Source organism: Rattus norvegicus, chromosome 7 (assembly GCF_036323735.1).
Source record: "Rattus norvegicus strain BN/NHsdMcwi chromosome 7, GRCr8, whole genome shotgun sequence".
Taxonomy (NCBI): domain Eukaryota; kingdom Metazoa; phylum Chordata; class Mammalia; order Rodentia; family Muridae; genus Rattus; species Rattus norvegicus.
The window spans coordinates 45,432,794-45,448,901 of record NC_086025.1 but is presented as its reverse complement, the minus strand read 5'-3'; the positions used below and the strand labels follow the sequence as shown (position 1 = coordinate 45,448,901).

The 16,108-nt window shown below is 36.5% G+C and overlaps 1 protein-coding gene across 13 annotated transcripts in view; it reads right to left on the bottom strand.

The window, feature by feature from the left end:
- Positions 1 to 16,108, bottom strand: part of Ppp1r12a (protein phosphatase 1, regulatory subunit 12A) — a 111,237-nt gene that overhangs the window by 31,257 nt on the left and 63,872 nt on the right. For all 13 annotated transcript variants that reach the window (XM_006241311.3, XM_006241315.3, XM_063262871.1 and 10 more), the window contains 5 exons: positions 13,692 to 13,836; positions 7,985 to 8,059; positions 7,300 to 7,388; positions 7,006 to 7,163; positions 5,236 to 5,360 (listed from right to left, as the gene is read on the bottom strand). In XM_006241311.3, the coding sequence (XP_006241373.1) occupies positions 5,236 to 5,360; positions 7,006 to 7,163; positions 7,300 to 7,388; positions 7,985 to 8,059; positions 13,692 to 13,836 (592 nt within the window). The remainder of the gene's footprint in view (positions 1 to 5,235; positions 5,361 to 7,005; positions 7,164 to 7,299; positions 7,389 to 7,984; positions 8,060 to 13,691; positions 13,837 to 16,108) is intronic.

The following is a 16,108-nucleotide window of genomic DNA, read 5'->3' as shown; positions in this document are numbered from 1 at the left end:
ACTGTGTAATGGCCTAACCTTTGAAAGCCACTAAAACAAGTCCTAGTTTCATCAAGAGGTAATTGAGAAGAATCTAATAAAGAAAACCCTAACCCAGTTAATGGTACACAGAGCAATACAGCATGTGAGTGAAAAATTACTACATGTGAATTTTGTTTTCAGTGATTAAGACATCGTAGGTGAAAATTTACTGTTAAATTTTTCTAATAAATATTAATCTTCATATTTTAGTTAACATTTTTATGCATAAATACTCTACTTTCTGGGTTTTTAGCAATATATTAGTTCTTCGTAAAATACATTAGCTATTATCCTTAAATAATTCACTTTATCAACGTTACCTTTTCAATTCCAGAACTTTAATGTTCAATGCGTAGAGAGACTATATATATCAACTTAATATAACAAGGTATTGCTAATTAAAAAGAAAAGTCTTTTGCATGGAGGTCAAAATCTGCTAAACCTGCAGGTAACCAGAACTTCAGGTGCAGTGCCTTGGTGCTAGGGGACTGTTTCTTTACAATACGTTTGGTAATTGCAATTAATTTTCAACAACAGTCTCCTTAGTTCCCACATCTCCAACTGCATACTGAATTATTTCAGAATGTCAAACAAAGTAACAAGAATCCTACATAAGGTGCCATGATCTTACTGTAAATACTAATGAATGAAAACAGAGTAGCTAGCTAGCTCTGTCCTCCCAGGTTTCTTTTTCCAAACGGTGTTGTTGTCGCAGTGCACACTGAGGCTGGCTTTGGCTAGCAATCCTTCTCTGCCTCTCTGCTGCTGGATTACAGGAGTGTGCGCTATTATGCTTGGCCACAAATAGCTGTGCATATTGGCAACACTCATGCACACCAAGCTATACTTTGGGCTTTGTAAAACACAGATCATAAGTGAATGAACATGCTTATGTTCTAAGAAAAGCTTATTTAGGGGCAATGAAACTTGTCAGAAAGTAGCATATTATGTATTTTCCCCAAGTATCTAAAAATGTTAAAAACATTCTTTGCTTGTTTGCTATGTAAAAGTAGGTATATATTTTGTGGGCCCCTGCTCCAACTGCATCTCCTGCAAAATGAAATGTTTTTCTACTGTGACATAGCAAACAGACAACAGGTAACATTTACTTGTATAGCAGAGGCTAACATGTAAAAAATGTCTGCTCCTGTCTAGCTCTAAGCTAAGTTCTCATGACTTTGTATGAGTTATCTTAATGTAACACTATATGCACACAATGAAATACTATTGCACTTTTAGACTTGACTCAATTAGAGCAGTAATACCAGTTTTATTTTAGCAGTTGATAAATTCCCATTTTTGATAAAGCCCCATTTTATATATTAAGGATTTAGATTCAAGTACTGGTTCAGATATGTAAAAGTAACTTTCTTGCTTTTACATCAGGACACCATATCTACACTTTCTTACCTTTCTTTCTGGCAAACAACCTGAATTTGCTTTCTCTTTCAGCTCAAGTACTCGGAGTCTGTTCCTCATATGCTACCTTTCTTTTTCTGCCAAGGATTGCGAGTAGTTTTTTCTTTTAAGCTAAATATTAAATTTATTAGACTTATTCTAAAATTTCCTACTCTAGTCCAGTCCTTAAATTACTAGACTTAAATTTATTAATTTAAAATCTATTTAGGTCCGTACGCATGTATGTACATATCTAATGTGTGGATGTACACGTGTGCTGTGGCATATGTGGAGGTCAGAGAACAACTTTGGGAGTTTAGTTTTCTCCTTCTATCTCCCTGACTGCAGGACTGAGCTCAGGCTACAGGTTCAATGGCAACCAGTCATCTTGCTAGCCCTAGACTTAAATTTTATTTACCTATAGAATCGACTATTAAAAGCTGCATTTGGACCTTGTAACTTAACATGTATCAATCATATATGTTTCCTTCCAAACGTTATCAGCTCTCTATTTCTAGCAACATGTTATTTCCTTAATGTCCTGTGTGTTTAAAATTCTGCAGGCATGTTAAAGTTCTTTTGTCATCCTCTTCTATTGGTAAGTCAGGGACCATGACTCTCAATGTCTGCCTGTGTTTTAAAGGCTCAAAGCTTTATCTCTATTTATATACCTCATCGCTGCGGGCAATTTTTCCTCAGGATCTCATCCTTATCACATGTACTCATGCATTAACCGCCAGCGTAGCATTATACAGAGAATTAACTTCCACAGCACTGTTCACACATTTCCTGTGATCTCTTAGGAGTAAATAAGTTATAAGGCCATTCCATCGTTTTCTGGCCTATACTGCCATGACACTAAACCTATCAGTTTTTTCCCTATTAGATACCATGCCTGCATAATCACTGATTTTCTTGTCGAGTTATGCAAACTTGATGGCAAGGCGCTGGCTATCCATCCCTTAATCTATTGCAAATGCTCTCATTACATTACTTCATACTGAATGCAATTTCCTCACCTTCACACTGCTCTCTATGCCAGGACATTATGGCGTATGGTATATAGCCAATAAATCAGTCTTCATACAATTACTGTTCTGCTTAGCAAACGAAGTGGTCAGTGAACAACCAACTCTGAGCAAAATCAATCTTCACTAGCTAGTAGACAAACAGTTTACACTTAGGGGACATTGTGAGCTGGTGGAATCCTAGCAATACTTACTCTGACTGGAGAAAAATCCCATAAATTTATTGTCGACTAAAAATTTAAGGTGTAAAAATCAAGCTGATGAATTCTTTGTTGTTGTTTAATTTGTGTGTGTGTGTGTGTGTGTGTGTGTATGTATGTGTGTGTGTTGAGAGTGAAATACTGAGCATCACACACACTGAGAAGAGTCTGTTGTTAAGCTGTATTCCTAGACCAAGCTGATGGTTTCAATCATAACATCCCCACAGATTATCAGCTTGGCATTATTCATATGCTTTTTCTCTTTTAGTTGATATATATATATACATATATATATGTGTGTGTGTGTGTGTTATATCATACTGTAAGACTCTTCTATCAGCAAAAATAATTCAGATTTTGAGTACTAATATCTTTAGTTTTGACAAAACTGGTTATAAAAGCTTAAGAATTTAAACTCAAAGTATATATGATCTTCAAGGAAGTCACATGATGGTTAAAATCTGAGAACAGATATTTTCCAAATACACAAATTATGGAAGTAGATGTGTATGCTTAGTTCAGTTTACTATAGAATCAAGACTAAGATTTGAACTAAGTTTTTCTTTGCAGGAATGATAATATTATTCCATCAAGCTAACACAGATACCAACTCCTTTGAGCTGTGACTGGGTGTCAGCTGAGAAGTGATCTAAGTCTAAGGCTATGTATGCTGGAAAAGAAGAAAACGAAACACAAGAAGTTCATGCAATGGTTTTTACATCTTTATGAAAGGAACTGCTGAGTCAAATTACCAAAGAGAGAGCCCAGATGTTAGATGGGGCTTATGAGAACTTGAAATAAACCTATGATCTTAATAGACAATAAATCAAGAGCTAAACGAAAGGAACAGAAATTTAGTATTTATTAAAAGAGTACATGACAGTTCTAGAAGTAAAATAGAATGTAAATATAGTTCAGATAAACTTTGCTAGTACTGGTAACATGACAAATGTCTTCAAAATGCTTACAACAGTTTAAGAGCATTCCTATCAAGCATATGTAATTACAGTCATAAGAACATGAGTTGTAGAACAGTAAAGGAAAGAAGTCATTTCTATAGCTTTCTGATGTTCAAACTATGCATCAGTGACATCCATATATTTCTAGCACTGAAAATTTATGTTTTTTTTTCCCTTAGGTTTTTCTTAGGTTGAGCTTTATTTTATTTTTTGTAGTATAGGGGACTGAACCCAGGGTTTCATGAATTCTGGACAAATACTCTATTACTGAATTACACTTCCATATCTCAGAGTTGTAGAAGAGAGTTTTACTTACTCTGCAGGTTAAAAAAAAAAAAAACTCCTATATATACAATTAAAAAAATTAAAACCACATTTTAACCAACTTGCACACGACAATACTGAGTAGAAACACAGTGAGGAATTAAAGTCAGTCTGAAATCCCTTCAACGCAAACACTGTTAGATATGCAACAGACAGGTGCAACAACTAAGCACCATGTCTGACTTTTACAGGACATGTGGATTGAAAACACAGATAGCAATAAAAGATACTACTTGAAGAAAAATCTGGAAACCTTGTGCAATACATATACTTACTAGTTAGCATAAATTAAATTACTATTATGCAGATTAAACAGTATATACTATATCAACGTTAACTCTCTTAAGCCTGATTATTTTACTGTGGAAGGGAAGGACAATGCATTTGTACCCAGGAGATACACACTGATAGGGTCAGGATGAGGTTTAATGGTCTCTGCCATACATTTTTAAACGTTCTGGAGAAAAACAATGTCTACACATTGAAAGGCACAAGAGAGCTCACTAGAGGTGATCAGGCTGCAGAGAGACCTTTGTGAGGAGACTGGAAGGTTAGGAAAGCAAAGCAAAAGGCTCTCCATGACTGCGCTTCAGAAGAGCAGCGCAGCTCTGGGAAAACCCAGCTCTGGTGTACAATGGAGGGGATGGAGGAAACAAAGTCAGCAATCGGGATTATCTTCAGCTCTGTATGCTCTGCCTCTCCACAAACTTGTACATTAGTAATTTTATTTATCTTTGTTCTGTTTGGTAAGAAAGACAGCAATTTTCCCAAAGTGAAAACAGCTAACACGGAGAGAGGCCTGGTGCTCTAACACACTTTTACTGGGTCTCACAGAGGCATGCCAGGCGCCTTGTACAAGATGGAAAATGAAATCTAGATTATGGCTTTTCGCCTAGCTTGGGCCCCCACTGACTTTCCATGCTGTACTTTCTGGGGTGAGAAATTACCAGTATACACTTCTGGTTAAAAGAAACAAAGCATACAAAACTTAAGTGTCTCAAAGACAATGGAACTAAAAATGTCCACTGTACCCATCAATCTTAATATTATAGAGAAGCTTTGGATTTCCTGCCATACTTTAATTAATAACTAACATTTGTTAATAATTCATTATAATATCAAATTACTATCAATTGTAAAAGGCAAAAAAGACACTATACCATGGTTCAGAGAAAGTTACAATTCAAGAGCAGAAAATATGGTATGTTTTGAGGACAACTATAAACACTGAGAACTATTTTCACCAGTTAGTGCAAATGGTACTTAAGCAGACCACGGGGTGGTTTACTAACAGTTCTGGCTTACCTTTTTAACAGGTGATGTAGGGGTCCCCTGGTTGGAAGACAGAGTAGGTGTTGTCACAGCGGCAGGAGCTGCCTGAGTGCTGGCAGTGTGAGCATTAGTTACAGAAGCCATGGGTTTTGTCTTATCTATTCAAAACAAAACACAGTTACCAGTTAAGACTCTACAAGAATTTGGCTTCTGTGGCTCCTTCCTTATTACTTTTTGCAAACATATTTTTTTTAAAAAAAATTACTTGTTTGAGTATATGTTCATATGTGCAGAGGCCCAAAGCCAACATCATGCAAAGTGTCTCTGCGAACCTGAAGTCTACTAACTCCAGTTGGTCTAGCTGGCTGGTCTGCCCTAGGACTCTGACTGCCTCCCAAAGACTGCATCCCACGTACCCACCATGCCTGCCTGGCTTCTCTACTATGGGTTGTGGAGCTCTAAATCCCAGTACTCTCACTTTTATCTGCTGAGTCTTTTTCTAGCCCAACTGGTAGAATTTAAAAGGAGTTTTTAGAAATCTGTCTCTAAGTATGCTCCATTTTTATAACTAAAAACTAAAAACAAAACAAAACCCAAAACCTATTTGAGAACGAAGGGTACAGATAGAACCTAACTTCTGTAACTCTTGAAACTAGAGGATGAATCTTAACTCACATTTCAATTTTGAATACTTATCAATATAAATAAAAATCTTACAATAACCATGAATTTTCTAAGTACTCAGTAAATAACTTGTTGAAGACCATTATTCTAAGAAATCTAAAAAAATATTTCTGGCAACAATTAACTTACAGTCATGTCAATATGTCTAAGTGTTCCAGAGAACTTTCTTGCTTCTAAGAAATTTGAAGTTAAATATGAACAATTTCATCTTTCTAGATATAATCTACTTTAATAGGGTGTTATTACAAAAGAATACCCATTGTCCCTATATTTCCAGCACTGTTGTAGGCACTGGAGATAAATCAAGCAGTGAAAAAACACGTCAAATATTTTAACTGCATCAAGTTTCCACTCTAGAACAAATAATAAACTCAGTACAACCATTCGGCTCATTAAGTAAATATTATCAATATTATGACTTCTGTATTACAGTATAGTTGTTACATATTACTTGAGTATATTATACACAATCTAAAAATTTATTTAACCCTCATAATTGCCTTTTTGGAAGGAAGAAAAGAAAAGCCAAGATACATGTTAAAGAAAACTGTATATAGATAGTATTTATTTTTACTAAAAGAAAAATTTGAAGTATGATTGAGCTTCAGTAGCTATTACACCTGAAATCTTAGAATGAGAGTGTTTGTTGTATTATATACTTAGAAGTATCTTCAACTGTTTTAAAACAAACAAATTACTCCATAGCCTCTCAGGAAAGTAACTTGTTGCAGCAGCCCTCTCCTCCTCTCCTTGACCGTTTCTTAGGGAGAATGTGGGGAGTTCAGATAGAGGTAGCCTTTTAGGCTAGTCAATCACAATAATCAGTAGATGTGTTCTTTAGCTGCTGGGAAACCCCGGAAACTCTATCTGTGCCCTCCGATAGGAGTCCTAGGACATTCTGATCAGCCCCTGCACCTTCTTCAAATCTAAACAACGGCAAGGTGAGCCCCAGTCTCCTGACAAGTAGACAGCAATAAACTTACAGGTCACCCACCAATATAGACTCAACAGATACTAAGTAGCAAATCTGTACCAAAGCATAAAACAGAAGCCTATCCTTACCTTCCTTCAAACCACAAGAACAGTACAATTACAACTAGTGCACTCTTCCAGTCGTACCTGTCTCCGCTTCGGACTCGGAGTCATCCTCCTCATCCTCCTCACTGGAGCAGCTGGACTCATCCTTCTTGCCTTCCTCCTCCTCATCAGCCTTTTCTTGCTCCAGAGACTCGATTCGAGATGCATTTTTCTCTGGCTCAATAATCAACGTTTCCTTGCTATGAAAGGAAAACACTGATTTAAAACATGAACAGTTGAAATACATTACTATTTTCCTTCAGACCCAAAACAGTAGTTCCAGTGGCCATTGTGTTAACCCATTCATAACAGTAATGAATCCTGCTTATAACTTACTTTTTAAAAGTCTTCTGTGGTTGATTATTTTCCATATTTGCTGTTGATTCAATCAGTGGAGATTTCTTATCCCGCTTTTCACTATGGAGCTTCACCCACAATTATGTAAAGGAAAAAGAAGGGTAACAGGAATTAGCAAAGTACAAAGCATAAAGAGAACAAAGTTTTAAAACCTGACATTAGAAAAAGATCTCAATTTTAGCTGCAAATGAAAAGCTTGAAAAACACTTGGCAATTTAGAAACAACAACACAATCCAGTAATTCTAACCAACAATAAAAAAAAATGCAACTCCTTTAACTTCAGTTTACAAAGCAATCAGGGCCCACTATCTACTTCCAGTGGTTCTGATAGTGACTTACATGGAGTCTGTCTCCTAGCAATGAAACTCCTTATCTCTTTGGGCCTGCTATTATAAACTCAGAGTTTACTCTAACACCTTTAAGCATGTTGTCTTAGGATATTAGAAAAACATGCAATAAATACTCAGTTTTTAAAAAGTAAGACAGAAATAGGCAACCAACATATGAGCGACCTACCACTACCACCCCAAAGACAAGCCCCCTGTCATTTTGTTTGATTACTAAGAGTAAGAAATAAGAAACATCACCAGAACATTGCAACTGCTTGAAATGCAAAGCTATGAAGAATTCATTAATGTAAACATTTTTAGCAATTAAACATACCAGATTTTGTTTTTTTTGCAACTCCTCTAGATATCCCAAAATGTCTTCATCTGCTACATCAAAGGCTGTTTGGCCCTAGACAGGAAATGAGAAGTAGTAACAGTAAAAAAGTCAGTATATCATAAAATGACATAAACAATTCTTACTAATTACACAGATAACACAGAGTGTGTATACACTGACACATTTGTGTCTATGTAGGTATATGTGTATGTGTGTGAGCATACATGAAGAGTTCACATCTGTCTCAATCTCTGTCTTACAGACAGGGTCTCCTGTAGGCCTGGAGCTCACCAAGTAAGCTAGGTGAGGCCAGTGAGCCCAGTGGCCCCGCCCACCTCTGCAACAGCACTCTGTCACCCTCAGAAGAAGACGCTTATCTTTTATTCTAGTCTACCATCTTCCCAGTTCTTCTAACCCACAGCAACCGCTAGCCTACCTTATGTCTATGTCTGCTGATGAATACTTTACATGAATCAAACTGCACAATACCCTTTCAGACATTCTTTGTGATAGGCTTCTTTTACTTCCTATGCTGTGAGATTCATCTATGTAATGACACATATGCCTACTTCACTCCCTTTACTGGAAAATACAATGCCGTGAATGCGCTCATTCTGCTCATCTAAGCCATCCATATGCTTTGGTTTTATGCCTAACATAAATGCTCTATGGTTTAAGAGCAGGACAGCTCCTGCAGAGAACCCAAGTTCCTTGGATTCACACTTGATGGCTGTTTGTAACTCAGTTCTATGGGGTCTGCTGCTCATAGCTTACACTCAAATGCACCCACTGAACTGCACATACTCAGACACATGCACACAAATAACAGTAAAGAAGCACCGCCACAAACACTGCTGCACAGAATTGCTTTGTCTGCTTGCTTGTTTTGTTTGTGGGCAATTTCCATGTTCAAAGTGGAATGATGTGGTAACTAGGTTTCAAGGCCTTTTAACTTGATTATTTTCTAAAACTTGATTAAAGATGTGTGGATACATGCAGGTGTACATGCATGTGTGTGTGCATATGCAGTAGCCTCAAGTAATGCTTAGTTTTTTTTTTTTTTTTTTGGTTCTTTTTTTCGGAGCTGGGGACCGAACCCAGGGCCTTGCGCTTCCTAGGCAAGCGCTCTACCACTGAGCTAAATCCCCAGCCCTGTAATGCTTAGTTTTTAAAAATTACTTCAAAGCAACATTTATCCATCTATTTTTATTCCCTGTGGTAGTAAAATTAATCCCTTTAAAATCTGCTTCCTCTAACCCAACCAGGGACAAAGCTCAACAACTCTCTTGTCCCATTTCAGCCTTAGAAGCTGAGAATTAAATTGAATTTAAAAAAAAAAAAACAAAAAACAAACCGTATTATAAAACAACTGACTCAGAATTTTTTTTTTCTTTTTTTTTTTGGAGCTGGGGACCGAACCCAGGGCCTTAAGCGCTCTACCACTGAGCTAAATCCCCAACCCCCCTGACTCAGAATTTTAAGTAGCATGTTAATTTCAATTTTGGCATATTGTAGTTCTTGGACAATTAGTTCTAAAATTTTAGAAACTCTCTAGTCTAATGCAGCTTGTATTTAAAATCACGTTATTACAGACTCAAGATCATGCTCTGATGCTCAAATAACTCAAATTATTCCTTAAAAATTTACCAACTCTTACGACTAAAATACTATCATGAATTTTGAATTGCAATTATATTTTTGCAGCAGTTAAATGAAAAAAGGTTCTTTTAATTTCTCTTTTTTAATAGTTAGAAACGGTTCCCTTATTAACCTTTCTTTTCATTTTCTCCCTTCATTAATGGCTCAAACAGCAGCTGATCAAGAATAAAAACTCAATAGTAAAATGTGGGCAATAAACAAAAATTTCCAATTTAATCTGCACAGCTCCACCACCCAGCAACATGTACCAATCACATAGCCATGACTTTCCTGCAGGCTGTTAAGACATTAAGAAACTTAGTGAGGCTCTGAGTACGTTAAGGCTTGCCAGTGTCATCATGTGCCTTTGGCTTTACTACTGGAATACAAGCCCAGGAGAGTGAGCAGCTCAGTCAGATTAAGCACGTATGAAGAGCTAAGGACACAGTGACGAGATACTGAAAAGTAGGTGCTCCTGTCAAATCACAGGAACAGATCAAGCTGGTTGAAAATCAGTTCAATATACCTACTAATTAGCAAAGCCACAGATCTATCAAGGACATGGCTTCAATCTACTTTATCAGCTCTGTATTTTTTTTCCTCACATTTTAAAAGAAATACTTTTGCAGACCTAATTTCCTTTATAGTCTTTGGTGGAACTACTAGTGAAGTTAGCTGGTACAAAAATTATGATTTTCATTGTTCTGTATAATTGACTAGAGAATGGGGGAGGGGAGGATGCGACCTAGGTCTGTACTGCTGGAAAGGGGTGGTGTGGGGGGGTGTTGAGACCTAGGTCTGTATTGCTGGAGGGAGGTAGGGGGATGCAACCTAGGCCTGTACTGCTGGAACGTATAATCTGATTTCACAGCAAGAAAGAATGAGGTCAGGCAGGGTCATGATGGAAAACAAACACCTCTGCTCATTAGTGGCAGAAATACTTAAACCTGCACATCAAGCTAATAACTTACGCTCTCATCATTGAGCCTTGATAGAAATTCCAGTAAGTATTATCCTTGATATTAAAGGAGAAATAATAGGTACAGTCTTATAAAAAATATTTTAATAAGCCAACAAAACAAGTTTTTATATTTAAAATCAATATTAAGAGCTTAAATGATAATTTATAGTTTGCAGAAAAGGTAAAAACTTGAAAAAAATTTCTATTTACTTTTTGAACATCAACTTCCATGTAGAAATTTTTATTGATTTTATAGAATTCATATATTTTCTATATTATTATTATTCCCACATATCATATTTTCCTTTTTAAAAAAAAAATCAATGTGTAGAGTTTGAACATGCATATGCATGTTGGCATGTATGGAAGCCCTAACCTTTTTGACTGTTAGTTAATTCACGTAAATACTCATAGTACTTTAAGAACATTTATTTCATGTTTTCAAAGGTTTGGTTAACAGATTACTAACGAAAGGGACCCTCTGAGATGACACTGACTGCTCTAACATGGGAAACAAGCTCAAATTGCAGAACCCACATGGTGACTCACAACTATCTACAGCTCCAGTTTCAGAAGGTCCAATTACTTCTTCTGGCCTCCTTGGGCTTTGTTCATATATGTGTACAGACATGCATGCAGCCAAACACCCACTCATATAAAGGTAATTCTTTTTTTTTTTTTTTTTCTTTTTTCTTTTTTTCGGAGCTGGGGACTGAACCCAGGGCCTTGCGCTTGCTAGGCAAGTGCTCTACCACTGAGCTAAATCCCCAACCCATAGAGATAATTCTTAAGAATGAAATAACACGGTAAATTCATATAGTAGGCTTACACAATTGGCACAGAACGAGCTGTTCTAATTAAACATAAGGTATGCCATATATGGGGTTCACCTCTGTAATCCTAGCACCAGAAAGTCTATGGTAGAAGAGAGGTCAGTTTGAACAGATTGTGAGCTGAAGACAGTCTTGAACTATTATAGAAAGTACTTTCTCAAAAAGGAAAAGGTTCTGAAATTGGTGTCACATGCCTTTAATCCTAGGATTTGGGAGGCAGAGACAGACAGAGATATCTGAGTTCAAGGCAAGCCTGTCTACAGAGTGAGTTCCAGGATAGCCAGAGCTATGTAGAGACCCTGTTTAAAGTGGAGGAGGGGGAGGCAAACAGATACACCATGACACACTATTTTTAAGTGCAATCAGTAGAAACAGAGAAGACTGATTAGCGAGGTGGCCCAGTAGTTAAGAGTACTTGTTGCCTTTGCAGAGGATTTGACTTCCATTCCCAACAGCCACATGGTGGCTCACAACCATCTATAACTCCAGTTCCAGAAGATCTGACAGCATTTTTTGACCTGTGCAGGCACCAGGCATGTATGGGATGCATACATATATATATATGCAGGCAAAACATTTATATACATAAAATAAAAATCTAAAAAGAAAAAATTAAGCAAAACCAAAGAAACAGAGAAAACAGCTTAACTCACAAAGGAAAGTTGTGCAATTATTGGATTTAATAAAGAAACTTGAAAACTATGATTAAACACAGTAAAAAGCATTTAAAATTCTATCTTATGTCTATTATGTTTATGAAGTCCTACATTTTTAAAAGAAATTATATTTAGATAAAGGTTTGGATATTTTATAAAAGAAATATTTGTACAAATAAAAATAAACAGTGTAGAGAAACAGAAAACTGAAAGAAAGCCCCTCATAGTGAGGCTTTAAGGAAATTCAGCTTCTCAGAGCACATCCTTAAATGTGCACACACAGTCCCTGGGGACTGGTAAGAGGGTGGGACAGGACAGAATATGAGACACAGGGATCTCAAAGTCATTTACAGAGCTATTAACAGGAATACAAGATAAAAATTCAAGATGACAGAAGAAGCTGGTCTAATACTAACTCAAATTTATGGAAGAAGATTTTATTTTCCTGTCTCCTAGTGCATAATTATGAGTTATACCTAAGAAGATAAATATAGGCCAAAGGCAAAATTAAATAATTTTTCTCATACAGATTAAGTCTTACATATTTCTATGGAGAACACTAATCCAGCCAGGGAAAAATAGTGTGTTCATAGTCAGAAGTTATATATTCTTTTTGGAAAACTATTTCAATTCATAAAACAACAATGACAACAACAAAACAAAACAAAACAACAAAACAAAACAAAAAAGCCCCCCAAACCTCCCTTCTAGTGTTCTCTGAAAACCACTAGTGTCAAATAAACCGTTAATTTTCAGTACTAGCAATGTGCGTGAAGAGGTGTCCTGTAAGGACACTGGAAGGAAGCTGAAATGTAGACCAGAGTGGAGATGGTAACAGTCAGAACACATCCTTTAAGCTTTCAACTGTGAGTATATGAAGCCTGTTTACCGTCATGGAGCAGACTAACTAGCAATCCTGGTAAAAGAATACTATTTGAAAGGGAAAAGTGATCTAAAAAACTTGGTAACTTGATTCCATAAAAATGATGTATAGCATAGCAAATATTTCTTCCCTCATTTCCTTTATGCAATTAAGAATCATTAAGGAAATCATTTACTCATTGAATTTTTTTGTAAATGCTGAACCTCAATAATATTGTTTCACTATCCACTGTCACTTAACTACCGTGTGCAGGATAGTGAGATTACCATCAGCTTGGTGGGTGCTTGGGAGTTGAAGTCAAGGCCAGCTTTGTATGAGACCCTGTCTCAAAACCAACCAACCAACCAACCAACCAACCAACCAACCAACCAACCAACCAACCAACCAATGAGCGCAAGCCCTAAAGACTCAACCAAACAGAATCAGAAACACCCTGGTACACTGTTCCAGCTTCTACTGATGGTAGCAAGTATTTACAGAGACATGTAATTCATTTGTTTATGTGTACCTAAAAATACAGTAGCTATGCAAGTACTCAAATGTTTTGTATAAGCATGATAGTATAATTACTCAAAGAATCCTAACTCTCATTTCTGTAGAACAGAGCCATAAACAACTCATCTGGAAGCTAAAACAAGTTAAAAGTTAGTAAGTGAATTAATGATGGACAGTAGATAGAGATCACATAATTCCTCTTTTACATGTGGTGTTTTTAATATGTTTAAAGGCCTACCACTTTGTTGACCGTCTCCATATCACACAGATTGTCCACTAAAATCCGACATGCTTCTTCTTTACCCCAGTGAGCTGCAGCATGAAGAGGTGTCCAGCCATCATAATCTTTAATATTAACATCATAGCCTGCCTGTATTAAAAGTCTAAAGAAATTACAGTGAATTAGATAATCATTAAAATCTGAAATTAACAAACATGATCAGTAGCCTTCTACCATGCAATTTAACCACAATTTGCGTTTAATTCTTTTGAGACTTCTAATTCCTCCTCCTCTTAATGAATTAAGTGGGCAAGTAGCGATAATCTACATTAGACTCTTGAGTCATTGCCACAATAAGGAGGTTTTAATTAATTCCTAATACCCTGACTTATAGTTTGATATGACACCAATTAATTTTTGTTAGTATCACTTGCAAGTAAAAATTTTCGTGGAAAAGCCCAGTTTCAAAATTAAGATTCAGCACAATGGATCAATATGTATATACGCTTGTTTACTGCCAGAGCTATCTTTAGAGTCCAGATGATACATCATCTCAGACCAAATGTGGCCTAAAAATATACCAGGATCCAAGAAGCTTATTTTGTAATACTTGGTTACTTTGAACTTGAGGAAATGGTTTATGGAAGTTTTGTGTACCTTTATGATTGCTACAAAAAATTTTCAAAAGAAACTGATACTTGATGGTTAGAAACAAACAAAGCGAAACACTTATTTCAAGGGCATCGAGTCTTATATTTTGCAGCAGTAGAAAGCAGATATTCAAATCACCGACAAGCTATAAAATAGGAATAAACTTTAATACTAAGCAAAGTTACATAAATTAGCATGCCTTTCTAACTGCATATTGACACCAACCTTTGTTTTACTCAAAAATTATGTTCTCATAATGAACCTATAAATTGCACATAGCGCAGCCCACACACAGGCAAACGAGGCTTTACATCAGCAATCTGGAATACTTTTACCTGACTGTCCAAGATGGTGAACTTGAGAAGGTCTTCTTACCTACAGGAGGTGGCAGTGACAGCTAATATACAATCCCCACTATCTGTTTACTGTTAAGGAGTGATGGTTGTGTGTGAATGTTCATGTCTGCAATCACTGCTTAGGTGGCTGGGGCAGGATGACTGCTGCCAGCCTGGGTTACAGAGTCAGACTGTGTAAAACAAGCCAAAACATAAGAAATAGACATCAGCCTATTTATTAATATCTAGGTACGCCATCCATTTACAAACTTAGCTTGGTAACGGAGCCGTACTAAGACTTGCTTTAATAAAAAACACTCTAGCTCAGCTATAGCACTACTGAATCAGCATGCTCAGGCTCGGTCTACCTAAATACATTCTATTGGTTTTGAGACTGTCTTTCCATATATGACAAGCCCATGGTGAAGCTGCCTTAGGAGGGAACCGGCCGTAGGAGAGGGAATGTAGGCATGTACCACTATGCCAGTTCTCCATATCCAGCCACCCCTAATCTTACATTCAAAATAATAATCATTATAATAATCCTATATGCTGCTTATAATATTGCCTGGTACTTGTCTACAGATTAGTATTTAAAAGCAATGACCTAAAGAACAGGCTAACAAATGTAAACTCAGAGATTTATGTTAAAGCAAATCTCCTCTATTATATGCATGACCAGAGATTTTATTAATAGAGCAAAAATAACACTAGACTATTAGATAATAAACATATCCTTATTAGGAAATATGAGCTTTAATAATATTAATCTCTAGAGCAACATGTACTTGGGAGTATATGTAGAGGGGAGACAAGCAGGAATGTACATCTTCAACAACTACATTGCTTTAAATATGCTAGGTCCTATGAGGACACTTGGAAAAAAAAAAAGAAAAACAAACCCAAATGAAAGAAAGAAGAAAGAAAGGACAAGAAGAGCGCCTCCACTCAAGGAGTGTCTCTGATGGAGAGAAAATGAGAAGCAGCAGTCCGCAGACAGGTCTGTGGAGTTACAAGGCTGTACAGGAGGAACAGGCACCAAGATCAAGCTGAAAGGAAGGGTGTAAAGGTGACAGCAGGAAAGGAGAAGACTATTTGGAACAGCTTTCTGCCTTTCTTTTCTCATTTTATTTATCTAAGTACCACACACACACAAACACAACTGATACGCACAGAACATAAAAGGAGGGCATTTTCTCATGATGAACACCAATAATTAGTTTTACTTTACTAATGTAATGATACTGTAGATTTTGATAACCCCATGAGGAGACATTTCATTACAAAGCTAATTTTTAAAATTTCATAATAACCCTAGCATTCTTTCTAAAATATAAAAGAAAATTTATCACTTATGTTTTAAATGCTTCAGAGTCTTCCAGGGAAACTATGTACCATAATTTATTAAGCCATTCTTCTTTTATTGCAAATTACGTTGCCAGCACATAC